General features: G+C 39.7%; 1 protein-coding gene across 1 annotated transcript; it reads left to right on the plus strand.

The window, feature by feature from the left end:
* The first annotated feature begins 1,849 nt into the window (after positions 1–1,849).
* Positions 1,850–5,397, plus strand: LOC147817831 (homeodomain-interacting protein kinase 1-like). The gene is made up of 11 exons (XM_087180004.1): positions 1,850–2,107; positions 2,203–2,394; positions 2,812–2,993; positions 3,152–3,275; positions 3,509–3,631; positions 3,741–3,806; positions 3,901–4,082; positions 4,181–4,471; positions 4,705–4,904; positions 5,174–5,217; positions 5,275–5,397. Exons 1-11 carry the CDS (start codon positions 1,913–1,915, stop codon positions 5,395–5,397), a joined length of 1,722 nt encoding a protein of 573 aa, XP_087036130.1. The 5' UTR covers positions 1,850–1,912.
* The last annotated feature ends 11,248 nt before the right edge of the window (positions 5,398–16,645 follow it).

Below are 16,645 nucleotides of genomic sequence, written 5' to 3' on the forward strand. Positions count from 1 at the left end.
CAACAACAGCAGCACAAACTGCAAAAATGATCCTGAACACTCCTCTGAAAGAGTCGCATTCAAAACTGAACATTATAACCTTGATGAAGGGAGAATTTATTGCAGGATTGTTGTATCAGACTTCAGCAGTTTCAGCTAGGTGTTCCTAATAAACTGCCAGTACTGTAGCATTCACTGTATGAACATAAACACAAATAATCAGTTTTGCTTTGAACAGGCTGACTTTATTTGTTGTGTGTTTCTTTAACAAATCATGATGGTGCATACCCATACACAAATATTATATATATATATATATATATATATTTATTCAGTTTCCATACATGAAATATATGTACATATGAAGTCAAATAAAATAGGTACGTATGTAAAATATTTACACAAGTAACCTGTTAGAAATTGGACAGTTTCACATATTGCCATATACAGTATGTCTAGCCAATATAAACATGTGTGTTTATGTATGTATGCTTATATTCTAGACATATGTTAGGCAAATATACTGTATATCCATCCCAAAGTCTGTCAATATATGTTGATATTATACATGTAAGTGTAAAAGGCAGACATATTTGTTTTAAATTAATTTTAAAAATGATGAGAGAGAATCATATAGAAACATATAGAAGCATACATGTTGTTTTGACAAACTTGCATTTTACTTTAGGTATTTCCTATAGAACTTATATCTTCATAAATCCAGAGGATGTATATATATGATAATAATATATCCCCTTATAGGCCACATCACTCTGGATATAGGGGCATATACAGTATGTCACATACATTTCTGTATGGATGAAGAGAAAAAGGCCTGTTTCCTTAAACACTGGACACCCATTAAGTGAGTTTTCTTCCTAGGTGAATATAGGGAATCTCTCTTCACTACAGTTGCTGTGGACTCTGTGTTTATTTGTGAAATGTTGCTGTAGAATTCTTCCATTCCATCTCCATGTGATGACACAATGATGGGACAGAATGTTGTCACAATGACAGAGATCTGTTCACACTGAAGCTTCATCACTTCAGGCAGTTCAACCTTGTTTGTTGGCACATTCACCCGAAGAAAACCTTCAACCAGTATCGCAGAGTTACACTTATTATTCACTGACATTCAACACAAAACATCACTGACATCACATGACCTGGAGTGACCCTCTGGTAAGTTGATTACATTTTTCCACATCACACTTGTTCCAGCAGAGAAAAATCACAACTCTCTTCTCAAAGTCAACGTTTGGTTACAATGTAAATATAAAATCACATTTTCTTAACACTGTATTTAATAATTGGAAGTTTGTATTTAGATCTGAACACTTTAAAAAGACACATATAAATAAACAAACACAGTCTATTTGTTACACAATCTGCAGATTTCCTGAGAAATCACTTCTTTCAGCTTCTATATTACTGCAAAACTTTTGATATTGATTTTAAATGAAATACTAAATTATATACAAATACACACGCATATGTTTGTGTCCTTATTGATGGGCAGGGATGTGATCATGAAGCAGGAAACTTTCAAGATACAAGATATTTTCATGTGTTAGTAGCTTTTTTGTATGTATTTTTACTTAGTTTACAGTGTGTGTGTGTGTGTGTGTGTGTGTGTGTGTATATATATATAGGGCCTTCATATATGAGGAGTAATAGTAGTTGTAGTAAAAGAAAGCAATATTTATACATCTGTAATTTAACTTGCTGAAGCTTTAGTTATAGTATTTGTGGTGTAAGATTAAGATGACTGACTGATCCTGACAGAGCCTGATGATTTGCCTCCCTGCCTGTAAACCCGTGGGTGCTGGCTGTCAGGTTCTGTGAGGTGAGACACAACTCTGTGTGTCTAAATTTCTTCTTTTCTCCTCTCGTCTCAGGTGTGAGAAATCAGCAGAAGATTTCGTCTTTCACCATGGCTGGAAAGCCGTTCTTTGACGTCATCTCTGAAGGCCTGATCTCCTCCGCTTCTTCAGATTACGAAGTGGAGGACATCCTGGGAAGTGGCTCCTTTGGAGTGGTCACCCAGTGCTCGAAGCGATCCACCAATGAAACGGTGGCTTTAAAAATCATCCAGAACAGGATATCCATTGATGCAGCAATGGAAGAGGTGCAGCACCAACTCTGTGTATCAACATTAGACTTGTGTAATGAATCATAAACACATTCCATTCACAAAATTTCTAACATCTCCTATGATCCCAGGAGGCTACACTCAAAAAGATGAAAGAGCTCGACTCAGACATGTTCAACATCATCAGATGGAACGACTCCTTCACCTACGAGGGATTTTACTGTCTTGAGTTTGAGAAACTGGACATGAGCCTGCACGAGTTCCTGCAGAGGAGCCAGGATCGGTCTCTTGAGCTGAAGGAGATCCGCCCCATTGTGCAACAGGTTTGTTTTTTTTTTATACTAAAGCTGTTACACACTTTGCTTTGCAGGGTGAATGGTATACTTTATCTCTACAATGCATGTATTACAGGTTTTGTCACAATCCCTGTTGTAACTTCCATAGGACTAGAGATAGCGTACATCTTCAGTTGTTCCAGTCACCAAGTTTAGTGTACACTATCACCATGACTACACAAGTGTCTGATTTATCTAGGGGAAATAGTAATATATATAGTTGACTGTGCTAGTTTGGAATATTTGACAGAAACTGTCTGTAGTTGTGAACAAAAGTATGTATCTGTTTTTTTTAGTGCTTCTCATTCTGAAAAAACATCCGTCCGTGTGTTGTACTAGTTTTTGTTGATGAAATGAACCCTGCACTACAGTTGATTTTAACTGTTGATGACCTCATGATTTCAGCTGGCTACAGCCCTGGAGTTCCTGAAGACCGTCAGGATCATTCATGCAGACTTAAAGCCTGAAAATATAATGATGGTGGATCATATAGGGCAGCCACTGAGAGTGAAAGTCATCGACTTTGGCTTGGCATGTGAAGATCCTGAGGTACTGAGGGGTGTGACTCTTCAGACCCTGTGGTACAGGTAAGTGACTGACAGTACATCTGACAGAAAGGATAGCAAATGAAAGAAGTCCTGTACGTCGGCATCTGAGGGTTTTATGTTAGTTAGTCATTTTAACCTCAGTAATCTGTTGGTGTTTCTCTTCTTCTTCTTCTTCTTCTTCTTCTTCTTCTGCTCAGATCTCCGGAGATCCTGATAGGGGCTCCCTTCAGTGAGGCGATCGATGTGTGGTCTCTCGGCTGCATTGCTGCTGAAATATTCATCGGCATTCCACTTTTCCCCAGCAATGATGAATATGACATGGCAAGCATTACACAATACACTTGTAACACAACAAACATGTCCACCTTAGCCACAATGTCTTTGTATTATTATTATCTTTTAATCTGTGTATTGAGTTAGAATAGAGGGAGATAAATCATGTTCCAGAGACACTTAATCCATGTTTGAATAATATAAGCGCAAATTCACACGAGTTACCTGATCAGTATGTTTCTAATTTGACAATTGTAACACAACATTGTATTCATCCACAGGTGAGGCACATCGAGCACACCATTGGAAACCCTCCAGACTATTTGCTGGATGCAGGAATGTACACAGGATTGTATTACCATGAAAGTCGCTCAGTTCTGGAGGCCCACCCGTGGAGACTGATGGTAACGTTATTTGACCATCGTTTATCAGTGTTTTTTTTAAATTATTCTTTCCATTGTGCCATCCACTGCATTTGGAGCACGTTAGCTAACCGAAATCTCCTCTTTTTAGTCATCACTCCAGGGGAATTTTTCTTCTGCCCCATGCACGATTACAAGCCTTGATGACCTCATGATGGTAGGAGACTGTGTTTGTGACTCAAACATGAGAACATACAACTCAACAAGTTCAGATTTTCTTACTGTTTTGTTTTTTGCTGATCCTGAACAAGGTGTCTGATAACATCTCGGGAGGAGAAGCTGAAGCTTTTGACTACGACCTGGTGAGCTTTGTCGACCTGCTGAAGCAGATGCTGATGGTGGATTCTGGTGAGAGAATCACCCCGAGCCATGTTCTTCAGCATCCATTCATCACGATGAAACACCTCACCTGTGCAATCAATGACAGCCCATAGTAAGTGATTATATGCTGTGTGCATTATCTCTATGCTGATATACTGTGGTTATAGATGTAGATGAAGTTGTTTGGCTCAACGATTAATTGTCTTCCAGTGTGAAATCGTGCGAAGAGCTGATGAGCGCCTGTGAGGAGCTGAGCTCTGACAGCATGGATGTTGCTCAGATGAGCCTGAATGCATCCCTGACTGAGGAGTCTGCTCACAGCCCTGCCAGCCCGTCCAACCACACTGTCCCAAATGAGGACAACCCGGCTGGGTCGAGCGACAAACCCTATTGCTTCCTCCAGAGAACCATCATCACCTGGGAAAATAGTCCTTATAAAAGAAAAAGGGATGATGATGATGATGATGCAGATGCACCTGCTGAAGATGAGAATAGAAACAGGTAGGTGTTTGACATATCACCCTGTATAGATTATTTAATATTTAAGAAGAATAGTTCAACATTTTGGTAAATATTCTTATTTGCTGAGAGTTCAATGTTCCATAGTTAATTCATACGAGAGAAGTATTGATCTTCATATCTAACTCTCTGCAAGTTCATTTTCCAAAATGTCAAACTGCTGCTTTAAGATCCAAGAGATTTAACCATTGTTTTCTTTTTGATCAACATCGAAGCCCAGACATTTCTCCAGCAAAGAGAGGAAGGAGTCAATGGCTGGCACTTTCGTTGACTGAGGCAAGTGGGGAAATGAGTCCAGCAGAGTCACCGCAGCACAAACGGAAGCGGGATGATGATGATGATTTACGCATAACTTCCCCGGCAAAGAGGTGGAGAGGCATAAATCTCAACAAAGAACTGACAGACAGTGTCAAAAGTAAGCCCACCTATGACAACACACACACAGACACACTCTTTATACATTCATTTTAAATCAAATAGGTTTGGATTTATTGTTCTGATGGCTCATAATGGAAATGAAATGTTAGACCCATTTCTAGAATGGCTCATTTAGATTTGATATAGAAAGGTATTTGATGGGAATACATTTAGATAATTTGGTGAGTCTATCATGTATGATGAGACACTTTACCAGAATTAGCTTGGTGAACATACAAAACATACAAATAACTTTTTTCTTTTTAGAACTACTCAACAACTCAGCAGGAGCCCAGTCCAGCTCGACTGAAGTAAATTACCCGAGGAAGAGGAAGAGGGACGATGAGGAGGCTTCAGGCTTGATTGAGGAGGATCACCTGAAGAAGAGGAAGAGGGACGATGAGGAGGCTTCAGGCTCTGATCAATCTTCCACAGAGAAGAGAAGGAGGGAGAGTCTGCATAAAAATGATGAAATAAAGCATTTCTTTTAAATGACATGGTTCGATATAATACCTGCTGAAAATCCAATAACCTGGTCACATGGTAGGTTTTAAGGAACTATACCCAATACTCAATACAGTTTCCCAGATCAACTGCTAGATTACTTTGCGTATAACGTTTTTAGCCTTCACAGTGAGAATTTAGGCCAGTAACCACAAGGCTTGACACTGCTGATCATATCTTACTGAACGTTACTTAGCAAAATCACTGTTGAAGAATAACTAATATACTGTTTCATACTGTGGCAATGCCATGGTAAAAGTTTGGTTAGGTTTAGTGAAAGATCAATGTCAAACAATCACAGAATGGCTAAAAAAAACAAAAACAATGTTGATTATCGGTTTGAAATGGGAAATGAACAGCAGTCTCCTGTGTTAAAGTCTAATGTTTTGTTGACCCTTCCATCCACCCTGACCTCTGACCTACACAGACTTTGTCACTTTATAACATCACCTGACCTCCCCCTTTACTCTTTACTCGAAAACATGTCATCTTAAGCCATTTGCTGAAAAGACTAATGCCTTCTTACATAGATGTTGCTTATCAATGCGATCCATCCTTTTGTTAATTTGCATTGCATATCCAAATGAAATCGCTTATAACAGATGGACTGTGAGGCCAAAAATGCATTCACGAGACATCATTTGAAAGGTAACATCTTCCAGTTTCTGAAAACTTGCTTGTTTAGCATGGGAGTAAAACCCAACCCTGCGTAAAAAAGGCATATTTGATAAAAAAAAAATATACTTTAAACAAGAACTATGAAAATCAACCTTCTCCATTTTGTCAAAATCACCTGTGTGAAATCTCAGGCCTCTGGGTTTAATATTATGGGCACTATTATGGGAGCTATGGACTTTTTTTTCACAAGGGACCTTGAACCTGTCTAAAAGGTCTCCAAATGGAAAAATGTGGTTTAACTCTTCAATCTGATCAATCCTTTCAATCCTTCAATCCTTTATTTTTCTCTTACATTTATTCCTGCAGCCTCTCCGCTGTGAGGTGGGACAGTTCACATCTTTCACAACCAATTAGCATTAGCTCAGAAATGCCAAACCCCCTTTGTTTGGTGTCATTGGACAAGGCAGATGCCATCATCGGTTTTTCTTTTGTTGTCTTCACCTAGGCTTCTTGGACTGAAATCTGAACGGTTCCTTGGAGGGAGCCCTCCTTTTTGAAGCCAGTAACCAGCCAGAAACCTTGATTTTTGTGATGGGTGGACGCTTATGGTATGAAGAGATGCCCAGTAAAGGAATAGTCAGAGAACCGGACTCTTCAAAGGTAGGGAGTCTACACTGCTCCACTGTTTTTGCTGGTTTATGATGTTGGTAAATATGAATGAATTATACTTATGTGCTATGCAAAATGAAATCAGTGGTTGAATTGAGGGGTCTCTAACAAATCTAACCAACTGTAGCATTCAGATACTGTCTAAAGTTTAAGCATTTACTAGCTACTTCTTAAAAACTTGTTAAAAAAATAACCTGCAATAATAATAAGAATAATAATACTTATAATAATAATAATAAATATAACAATAATAATAAAGGTAATGCCATGAGAATGAATCTAATAGTCACAGAGTTCTGTAGCTTAAATTCCAAAAAATAAATAAATAAATAAAACTATAATTTACTAGCATAAATCTTGTAGGCTACAGATTCTCCTAAAATCAGCTCAGCATCACTTCCCTGGTCAGAACAAAGGTCCAGTGAGCTGTGAAGGTCACAGTTCTAGTTTTCCTCTCACCTCAAAACACACCTGATACCTTGTCTGCTCAGCTCCACTCAGGTATTAGATGTATTGACACACAGTCCCAAGACCAGTGGCAGTAAAACAAGACCTGACCTGACCCAAACTGAATGGACCCATTAAGTTTTTTCTTTGCCTCCATCAACTGACAGTTTGATTAACTCTTAGATTAGATTTAGGTTGCAAGTAGAAAACAGCAGATTCTTCCTGTTTCGTGCCATAAAACCAACACACAGTTTGTGAAAAACTACTCGACGGACATTTGAAATGGTGTGATGTGACTGTTAGAAAAATAATTCATGTAACAGCTACTGACAACTATTTAAAGCTGAAGCCCCTCAAGTCAAAGTCAAACACTTCAGTATCACCCACCTCACACCCTCTCCTTGAAGTTTTGATAGTTTGACAAACTATTAACAACATGATATTATTTCTTCCTTTGATCCTGGGAGGCAACAGTCATAATCAGTCAAACTAATGCTGTTGTTTTTCTAGTGAAGATCAGATTTTCCACCATATCAGACCTGGTGACACAGAATGTAAATCAGAGTGTAGAGGACAACAGAGACAGCCAGCTTCCTGGTGATCTCCTGTATTTACTGTAATCACACTGATGTCTCAGATGTCTCAGACGTCTCACATCTCATGTAGTACTTAAAAGATAAAAACAAACATTGTGGTGTATTATCCTGTCAGTTCTGGCATCATAAAAAGTGTGTGTTACTGTGCAGGGCAGCGAGTGAGAGGTATAGGTTTGTCAAAGAGCACATGAACACATGCACACACACACGCACTCGTGCCTGCACACACATTGTAATTGAAAACCTACCCCTTTGTGAAATGCCCTTAAGCCCTCTGGAATACTCTCTTCATCTCACCTCTGTCTGTCTGTCTCTCTCTCTCACACACACACACACACACACACACACACCCACACACCCACACACCCACACACACACACACACACAGTAGAATGAGAAAGCAGGAGAAAATGGTTTAACATATTTGCAGTTCAGCTATAGGGTCAGTGAGAAGGCAGCTGCCTTTCTCGATCCTCACTGCTCTCTCTCTCTCTCTCTCTCTCTCTCTCTCTCTGTCTCTCTCTCTGTCTCGCTGTTAAAGCATAAAATTAAAAATTTGATTTCACCCTTGAAGGAGACTTCTGCTAATTATCTGTTAGATTGGAAGGAGGAAGACGAGCAGGCAGACACACAGGTTAGACTTACAGAGAAACAGTCTCGTCTCTGAAGACACTGAGTGAGACACTAAACGTGTCTGCACCGAGCTCAGTTGTCTTTATAATTAATTTGCTCCTTTTGATTTGACCTTAAATATATATATATGACAGTGTATGACACTGTCATATATATATATGACTGCTTGTTTCAACTCTCAGTTGAAGATTTATAACCGAGCAGAATATTCAAACACAAGCTACTGTGTTGCATCAGATGGCATGGTGGTTACATCAAATTGAGATGAATCATATTCTGTCATAGTTTCATGTTTCTGTGGAAGTTTAGTGTGAGATGATTTGCAGAATAGCAGCTGAGTGGCAGATCTCTAAATCTTATTTTTTGTATTGGTTTGTTAAAAGATGTAAGATTAAGAAGGGCTGTCTTATGAACTTTTTTTGTTGGATAAGTAACACTTTTTTTTGCATATTGATTTGTTTATGTGCATTGGGCTTTAAAGACTCAAATGACGCTTTTCAAGTATGAACAAGAAGAGGAGCTGAATCATGGAGTTTAAATATATTATTTACAGTTTTTATTATAGTTTGAATCAGCTGCCTGCTCTCTGCCAGTCACATTTCCTGTGCTGATTTAAAATCAATATGTGTAAATTATTTTAATACAGTACAAAATTCAACTTTGACATTTGCATTCGATCCTCTCCCCCCTGAGACCCCCGTATTTTGTACATTGAGTTCACTATAACATAAAATACAGTTCTGTGCAACCTAACAATGTTATAGGTCGTTTGTGCCTCCCAAACTCCCCCTCTGCAACCAGACTCTTTATACGTCACCTCACGTCCTCCTTTGCTCCTGTCATGATAACTACCGTCATTAGAGGTCACCTAACAATAAAACATACGTATCGTATTGAGCTACATGCACAGGTGACCTATGGAGTCGTTTTACAGGAGGACGGGCTCCTTCTGTGGGTCTATACAACATTAGTTTATACAGATCGACGCTTGGTCCAGGTCAGCAGCTGTAGTTCAGGTCACCACATCGCAGGGAAAGGATTTGTTGCTAAATGCAGAATATGTGTGGAGTTGATATTTGGCTTCAAGGCTTTGACACTAATGGGGAGTGACAATATACCTTCAAACAGGATGTCTCATGGTTATATTAAATAGGGTTTAACGACATCATGAACCAAATCACGGCAGATATTGCGATATGAGTCCAGATTTCAGTTGGAATATTAATTTTTGTATTTCATTTTCACTGAAGAAAAAAAAAAAGAATTATGATGAAGTGATTTTTGTTGGTGCTTGTACCAAACAAGCATGTTCCCTTATGTCTGGAGAATATGATTTGTAGGTTGGGGAAATTGGATATTACACTTGGCCATATTGTGATTTTCGATAACATTTGGAATCATTGTTCAGCCCTAATGTTAAATATGGTAAACAATGGCTTTGCTTTTTAACTACAATATAGCAGATATGCACTACAGCCTCCTCAGGCTCTGTCTCTCACACACAGACAAATGTGCCTACTCACTTGACCGATAAATGTGTGAGAGTGTGTGTAAGTCATCAGTTTCTCCTTTGAAAAAAGCTGAATAGCCTCAACAGACAGAGAGTGAATTGGTGCCACACACTCAGCCTCCAGCTCTCCAAATGACACAACTGTGTCTGCAGACAATGACGCCACACACACACACACACACACACACACACACACACACACACACACACACACACACACACACACACACACACCTTTTTTTCATCATAGTTGTAAAACTAGTATTTGGTTCAAATATCGTCACTTCACTGTCAAAATTTTAGGCATGATACTTTTTTTTTCTGCTATTTCCCGTATAATTTTTATAAATACACTTTTTTAAGTATCAATGAGTCGATATCGCGTGCGAATATGATAGTGTGTGTGTTTGTGAAAAGTTAAGGCAATAGAAAGTCCTCCTATGACCACCCACCAACCGCCAGCACCCTTAAAAAATACACCTATGTGTCCCGAGTGACAGATGTGCGCCGTAAATGCTGCTGTTTGTTACACTGGAAATCTGGCAGAGGTGTAGCTGACTTATTGTTTATGTGTTGTATCTTCCCTCGCCTGATATCCTCTCCTCTCATCTCTTAATCTCCTTCCAACTCATGCTATTTCAACACATTTCATTACTTTTTTTTATATATCATCTGTTCCATCTCATTTCACCTCCTCTGAATGACCTCACGTCACTTCTGCTCTTATCTTCTTATGATAATGAAACGTAAACTAATGCATTTCCCCATCATGTCATATCAAACCGTGTCATGTCATTTCATCTTCACTCCTTTGCTGAATGAGCGATAGCACAGAGTCCTGATGAAGTGCAGGCAGTGACTGGAGTTGATGGCATTGATTACCACACACACACACACACACACACACACACACACACACACACACACACACACACAAACACAATACAGTCTCAGTGTGAGGGACAACAGCAGACAAGACTCTTTTCTCCTCGTCACAACAGGAAAGAACTCACAGACATGTCTGTCTTTCTCTCTGTCTCTCCTCCCATCTCCCTCCATCTCCAGCCTCTGGCCTTTTCCTCTGATGCCCTTTGTCACAATCATCATCTGTTTCCCCTTCAGATGCACAGACATACAGTATGACACAGTATGTAGGGCTTCTTAGTTTCACTTTTTGTTATCACATCCATGTGCAAACACTATTCAGACATTTTGTAGTAGTTCAACTGTTTATTTCATTTTATGTTATTCCCTAACTTTGAGGAAATTTGGAGCATAATGCGCCTCATTTATGCTCCTCCGCAACCAGAACCACCGTCTGAATTGTGATGCTGAGCTGTTCCACACGGATACTGGTGTACTGTAAACTGTGGCGATCAGTGTCGCCCTGCAGCAGTAAACATACGATAAAGTATGAGTTGTGGAGCATGTCAAATCTGGAAGAACACAGGTTGATGTATTTTCAGTGAAAATTCTTTAAATTGATTTTATCTTTCTATTAAGGGAAAGGAAAAATAAGAAAGAAGAAGATCCTGCTCCAACAAAGCTAAAACTATAACTAAGAAATTATAAATATACATATAAATATAGAAGCAAAGCGTCCTAAGAGGAAGTAAAATCTCTTTGGCCTTTTCTCCGGTGAAATCATAATGAGATATTAAGGTGGAGAAACAGAGGGAAGAAGGTAAAAATGATTATGGCAGAGTGCTACACATCTCTCCCCTAGAGTCTAGTTCTCAAATGGTACAGCCTCTCCATGCTCCATCACAGGACAGCCCACAGGATGCTGGGAGCATGGCCAAGTGCTTGAGTGGTATTACACACAAAAAAGCCGGTTTTCACAAATGTGTCTTCGTTTTGTGCCAGGCAGGAGCAATTTATTGTAATTTAAAAGCACATTTGTCCTTTAAAAAAATATAAAAAATATTAGTTGATGTGTGAAAATGCTGTAATGGCCATAATACCTGAGACGAGTGCTGGTATCACATGACCACACGGAACAGCGAGATGTGTGTGTTGTGGTTTCACATCTCAGTGGGGGGGGGTTGCCCATGTGAAAAAAATCAAACTGCTTCACTGCAAATATTTGTGTGCGTGTTTACGCTTTTATTTTGTCCAAATGGATGTTAGGCGCTGCCAAAAATCTAAAACATCATTCTGGTGGGTGCTGTGTTGCCCTGGCAACAAACACCACATTAACCACTTAGAAAACGGGCCCAAAGGCATTTCACAGGAGGACACCGTGTACCTTGGCAGCGCTCAGAGCCAAGTGTTGTTGGCCCCCCCCCGCCGACATCATCCTCCATATCATCACCAAGGTGAGACGGCCCTCGTCCGAAAAATCAGCTGGCACCGACTCACCGCTTGGTTTCAAAGAGATGCCGCTGAAAGCCAAACATTATTTTACATATGTGGCTCCAGTGCAGCCTCATAAACAGAAAGACCTGTCCCCTGCTCCGGGAAACAAAAACGCAGACAGAAGTTAGATCTGTAGAGTTTCCTGAAGTTGGAACCTCAGAGTGATATGAAGATACATATTCATGGACCTTCTGCTTCACTTAAAGCACGGAGGGTAAACATCAGCAGCCGCTAAGATATTCCAGTCAGTCCCAGTGGGTGTAATGTCAAAGTGTTTTGGATTATTTCTTTGTTGTCCCGAAGGCGAGGCTTAATCACCTTGAACGGGATCTCCTTTACCATTGACCACTGAACAGCTCAGGACTGTGTGCGTGTGTGTGTAGGTGTGTGTGTGTGTGTGTGTGTGTGTGTGAGGATGTGTGTGTTGCCCGATCTTTTGGAGCATGAAGAACAGAAAGAGTTTGCAGATTAAGGGAAGCTCAGGGGATTAAGGTCATTTCCTGTGTGTAAGCTGTAAATTAGCCCTGCAGTACCACAAGGGAAAAACAGAGCCAGTACCACGGTCCCGCTGAACTCAACGTACACAACTACCTCATCAGCCAGTATCAGACCCAACATGGGCTCAATGGCTCAGTACCTAATGTGCCTAATGTAACTATCACCCTGGAATACCCGAATACACTGCAGTGTTTGGACAAGAACAAGTCCATCAAAGATGAATCAGTGGTTATTTGTTCCACAGGATCTTAGATGAGAATTCATAATATACTGTTCATGAACAATAATGGTGGTGTGATTGCATAAACAGTCAGAGGAAGGACATTAACAGGACGAATTCAGGCAAAGAAGCATCTGTTGAAGGTTGAGAAATAGGAGCTAAAATATTGCACTAATCACAATGCCATGTGATGTAAGTTTTTTTTTCGGGGGGGGTGTATTTTTGCTGCATGGTAACAATGACAGTTATTGGTGGCTGGTTCTCATTGGTACTTGATTTATTGCTGCTGGTCGGCTCTTGACTGAATCAAAGTGGTGATTTAGTCACTCTTTAGCCTGTCCTCACTGGTAACTGGAGTATAGATCCTCTGGCAGGGCTCGTCTGGCTGTTCCTATGGAACAAAGCTGAACGGGCTTTTATTCGATTTTATTGTCATTGTAGATTCCTTGCCACACTTTGCACGTTGTCATTGTCTGTGTCTTAATTGCGTTTTATACAATTGTATTTCTGTTTTGTTTAGCTGGATCCTCTTTTTGAAGGTGGTATGGTTTTGTTTTCCTTTGCTTCCCTCCGTTAAGCAATTTGTAATATTGTTTACATTTATAAAAGTGTATTATTACCATTAATTATAAGTACAGAGTTTTTCAATCACTAATGTACATTTCCAACACAAAATGTTACACAAAATATAAGCCACAATGTGAAATATCGTAATCTTCGATCCACGATTGAAAACTTTAATTACTTGACACTTCTCCAAACAAAGAACATAAATAGTTTCCCACATATGGTTGTTTGTTGATGAACACACCACACACACACACACACACACACACACACACACACACACTGAATAATATTTATAAAACATTTCAGATTATTCCCCAGAGAATTCCACAGTTCTGACTTCACCCACTGAAATACACATCTGCTTTATGTCATGTGGGCAAACAGAGTTTTAAAATCAAATTTCCTTCCATCATTACCTGATATTAACACAAACAATATCTGCATTTTTTCAGGCTATAATCTGATTTTGGCTCTAAACAAACTAATTGCAGTTTTCAATTCAACTAAATCCTTCAATTTTATTATTCTTGACTTGATAAACAAAACAAAACAAAACAAAACAAAACAAAACAAAACAAAACAAAACAAAACAAAACAAAACAAAACAAAACAGAGGATGTAACCCAAATCTTAAAAATCTTAAAATAAAACCCCAAAACAAAACAAAATTGGACATTTCCCCACTGCGGGACTAATAAAGGAATACCTTATCTTAAATCAGATCAAACTCCACTTTTAAAACTAAAAGAAACTGAACTCAAAGTGCTGACAGGGTACAATGCAACAAAATATGGCATTTTGGCCAGAAGGCAAAATAATGTGAAGAATAGACTGTGCTGCATGTTACCAACCAGGAAAACATCCATCCACCCGTTGATTTATCGCTACTTGTTTATAGAACCACATACTGTTCACATTCAGATATACTGAAGAATTTGTGCTTCAGTATAAAATGACGTTTATTCTGCCACATCATGACTCTGCTCTCCTCCGCTCCCAACTATTATCTATTCATTTACCTTCTTTGTCTCTCTTTGACCTCTCTCTGCAGCATTTTGTCACCGTTTATCTCTTCTCTTCTCCCTTTTCTCCCCTCCTCTCTCTTCCACAAGCTCTTTGTTAGTTGATTAGTGGCCTCTTTCATTTGCACGCGCATACACACACACACACACACACATGCACACTAGACAGACGATGTTGTTTGCTTGGAGTATTTTTAGCAAAGCACAGACTGGCAACATTGTATTGAGTAGGTTTTGACAACAGTGGTTGTATTTAGAGTGTGTAAGTGTGTGTGTGTGTGTGAAAGAGAGTAAGAGAGAGTAGCCAAGTATGCACTACTGAATATGTGTGTTGAGGGTCTATAGTCACCATTGCTTTCCGAAACCAGAACAGCGGGCGTTGTATTTTAGTGAAGATGAGTTCTATGACCACCGCTCTGTAACCTCCCCACGCTCCACTGACATTAACACACAACCCAGTGTGACCCACACAACTCAACGTCCATCTAATTGATGCTAAATATTTCAGGACTAAACTGAGATTCATTTGTAATTCTGAAAGAAGGATCCCTCCAATCAGATTGTGCTGTTACATGGTGAAATATTCGGGGGTGGGGGTGGGGGGTTGTACTGTTGTTTTTTTGACTAGTATCATGCATGCAAAACAACAACCGTCTTTGTGGCTCTTAATGGCGGCAGTCTGGGTTTTATTTTAGTTTATGGTTCCAGATTGTTGCACAATCCAAAAAAACAAACAAGCAAATTAAACAATGCATCCTTGTTGGATTGTCACAGTTGCTCCTCCTGGCTTCTCTCAGCTGTGTTGCATCAGCAGCTAACGAGTAAGACCTGTTCCTACACACACCCTGGTTTCCTAAACCGAAAGCCTCGTCGTAACAGTGACAGCACCGTCACATCTTATTTGAAAGTTGTGTTGATAAAGACAGATGCGCGTATATTGCATTCTTTGTTTTCTGAGCCACTGTGACTGTCACTGTTAATGATAAATTCCCAGTTCTTAATCCTCCTGTTGCCGCTGCTGTTAGTATAAAGGCCACTGATTTAATCGATTTAATTTTCATCTAAGACCGAACAGATTGTCAGGGCAGCATTACTCTCTGCTATTCTACTATGAAGGGAAAGTAAGTATGGAGCTGAAGATGCAAACAATCCAATCTGTGTGTTCTGTAATGAAGTTTACACAGCACAACAATATCCAGCCAGACAACTGTATTAGCTCTGTATCAGAGATACTCTCCGTCCAAACTAACACACCTGAAAACACATATCACATTACCATTCACCTACACTGGGCATGTGGGTGCTGGTGTCAACAGGAAGTAGATTGTCTACTCTGCAGTTGGTTGGTTGCAGAAAATAGTTAGAACGAGGAACAGCAAATGCAGCTGTAGCGTTAAAATGCAGAATTTTAGTGCACAACAGCTGCTGGAAAAGACAACAAGGTCAACGATGCTTGTTATCTGTTAAAGGTCCAGGTCAGTCCAGACTACAACGCAGTGACTGAGTTTTTCAAACCAAACGGGGCCAGTAGCGTTTCCAAAAGTCTCAAAAGCTCCAGAGTAGTGTGGACGCCAGGCGTAAACGTAGCAGATGAAATGATATTTTAAAACTAAATTGTTTTGGTGTGGCTGTAGCCTGTAGACAGAACAGCTGACTGTGATCAAGAAGTTGTCAGGAATAGATATATTCTTCCTTACAGGCTGCCCGCTACAGTTTGACAGGTGATCCACTCTGCTCACGCTCATACTCTAACTTAAAGCTGAACTATTTTCAGCTTCCTGCAGCTCATCCTCCATGAAGAAACCACAAATGGACCACATACGAAAGGCAATACAGAAACTGAGCTGAATGCTACGAATTGCATCCTGTCATTGAAGTGATGCTTTCCTGTTCCAAACCACACAGGTGCACATTCACTCAGGTGAAAAACAAACCCCTGTTTAAAACCCCTGTTTGTTATCTGGTTTATTTTGTGCTTGCCTTGTTACTAGTTTTTGGACTTGACTCCAGCTTCTCAGCTAAATCGAGTCTTTTTGACGTTTTTTGCATCGCTTTCAGATAGTAACTTTGACCAGATGGAAGAGTAGAAGGAAA

Source organism: Seriola lalandi, unplaced genomic scaffold (assembly GCF_002814215.2).
Source record: "Seriola lalandi dorsalis isolate HSWRI2012SDOR001 ecotype SW California unplaced genomic scaffold, Sedor1 jcf7180002054885, whole genome shotgun sequence".
In the NCBI taxonomy this organism is placed as follows: Eukaryota; Metazoa; Chordata; class Actinopteri; order Carangiformes; family Carangidae; genus Seriola; species Seriola lalandi.

Coding starts and splice junctions, on each gene's coding strand:
- LOC147817831 (XM_087180004.1), top strand. CDS start 1,913: ATGGCTGGAAAGCCGTTCTTTGACGTCATCTCTGAAGGCCTGATCTCC. Junction 2,994..3,151: donor CTTCAGACCCTGTGGTACAG/GTAAGTGACTGA, acceptor TCTTCTGCTCAG/ATCTCCGGAGATCCTGATAG. Junction 4,905..5,173: donor ACTGACAGACAGTGTCAAAA/GTAAGCCCACCT, acceptor TTTTCTTTTTAG/AACTACTCAACAACTCAGCA.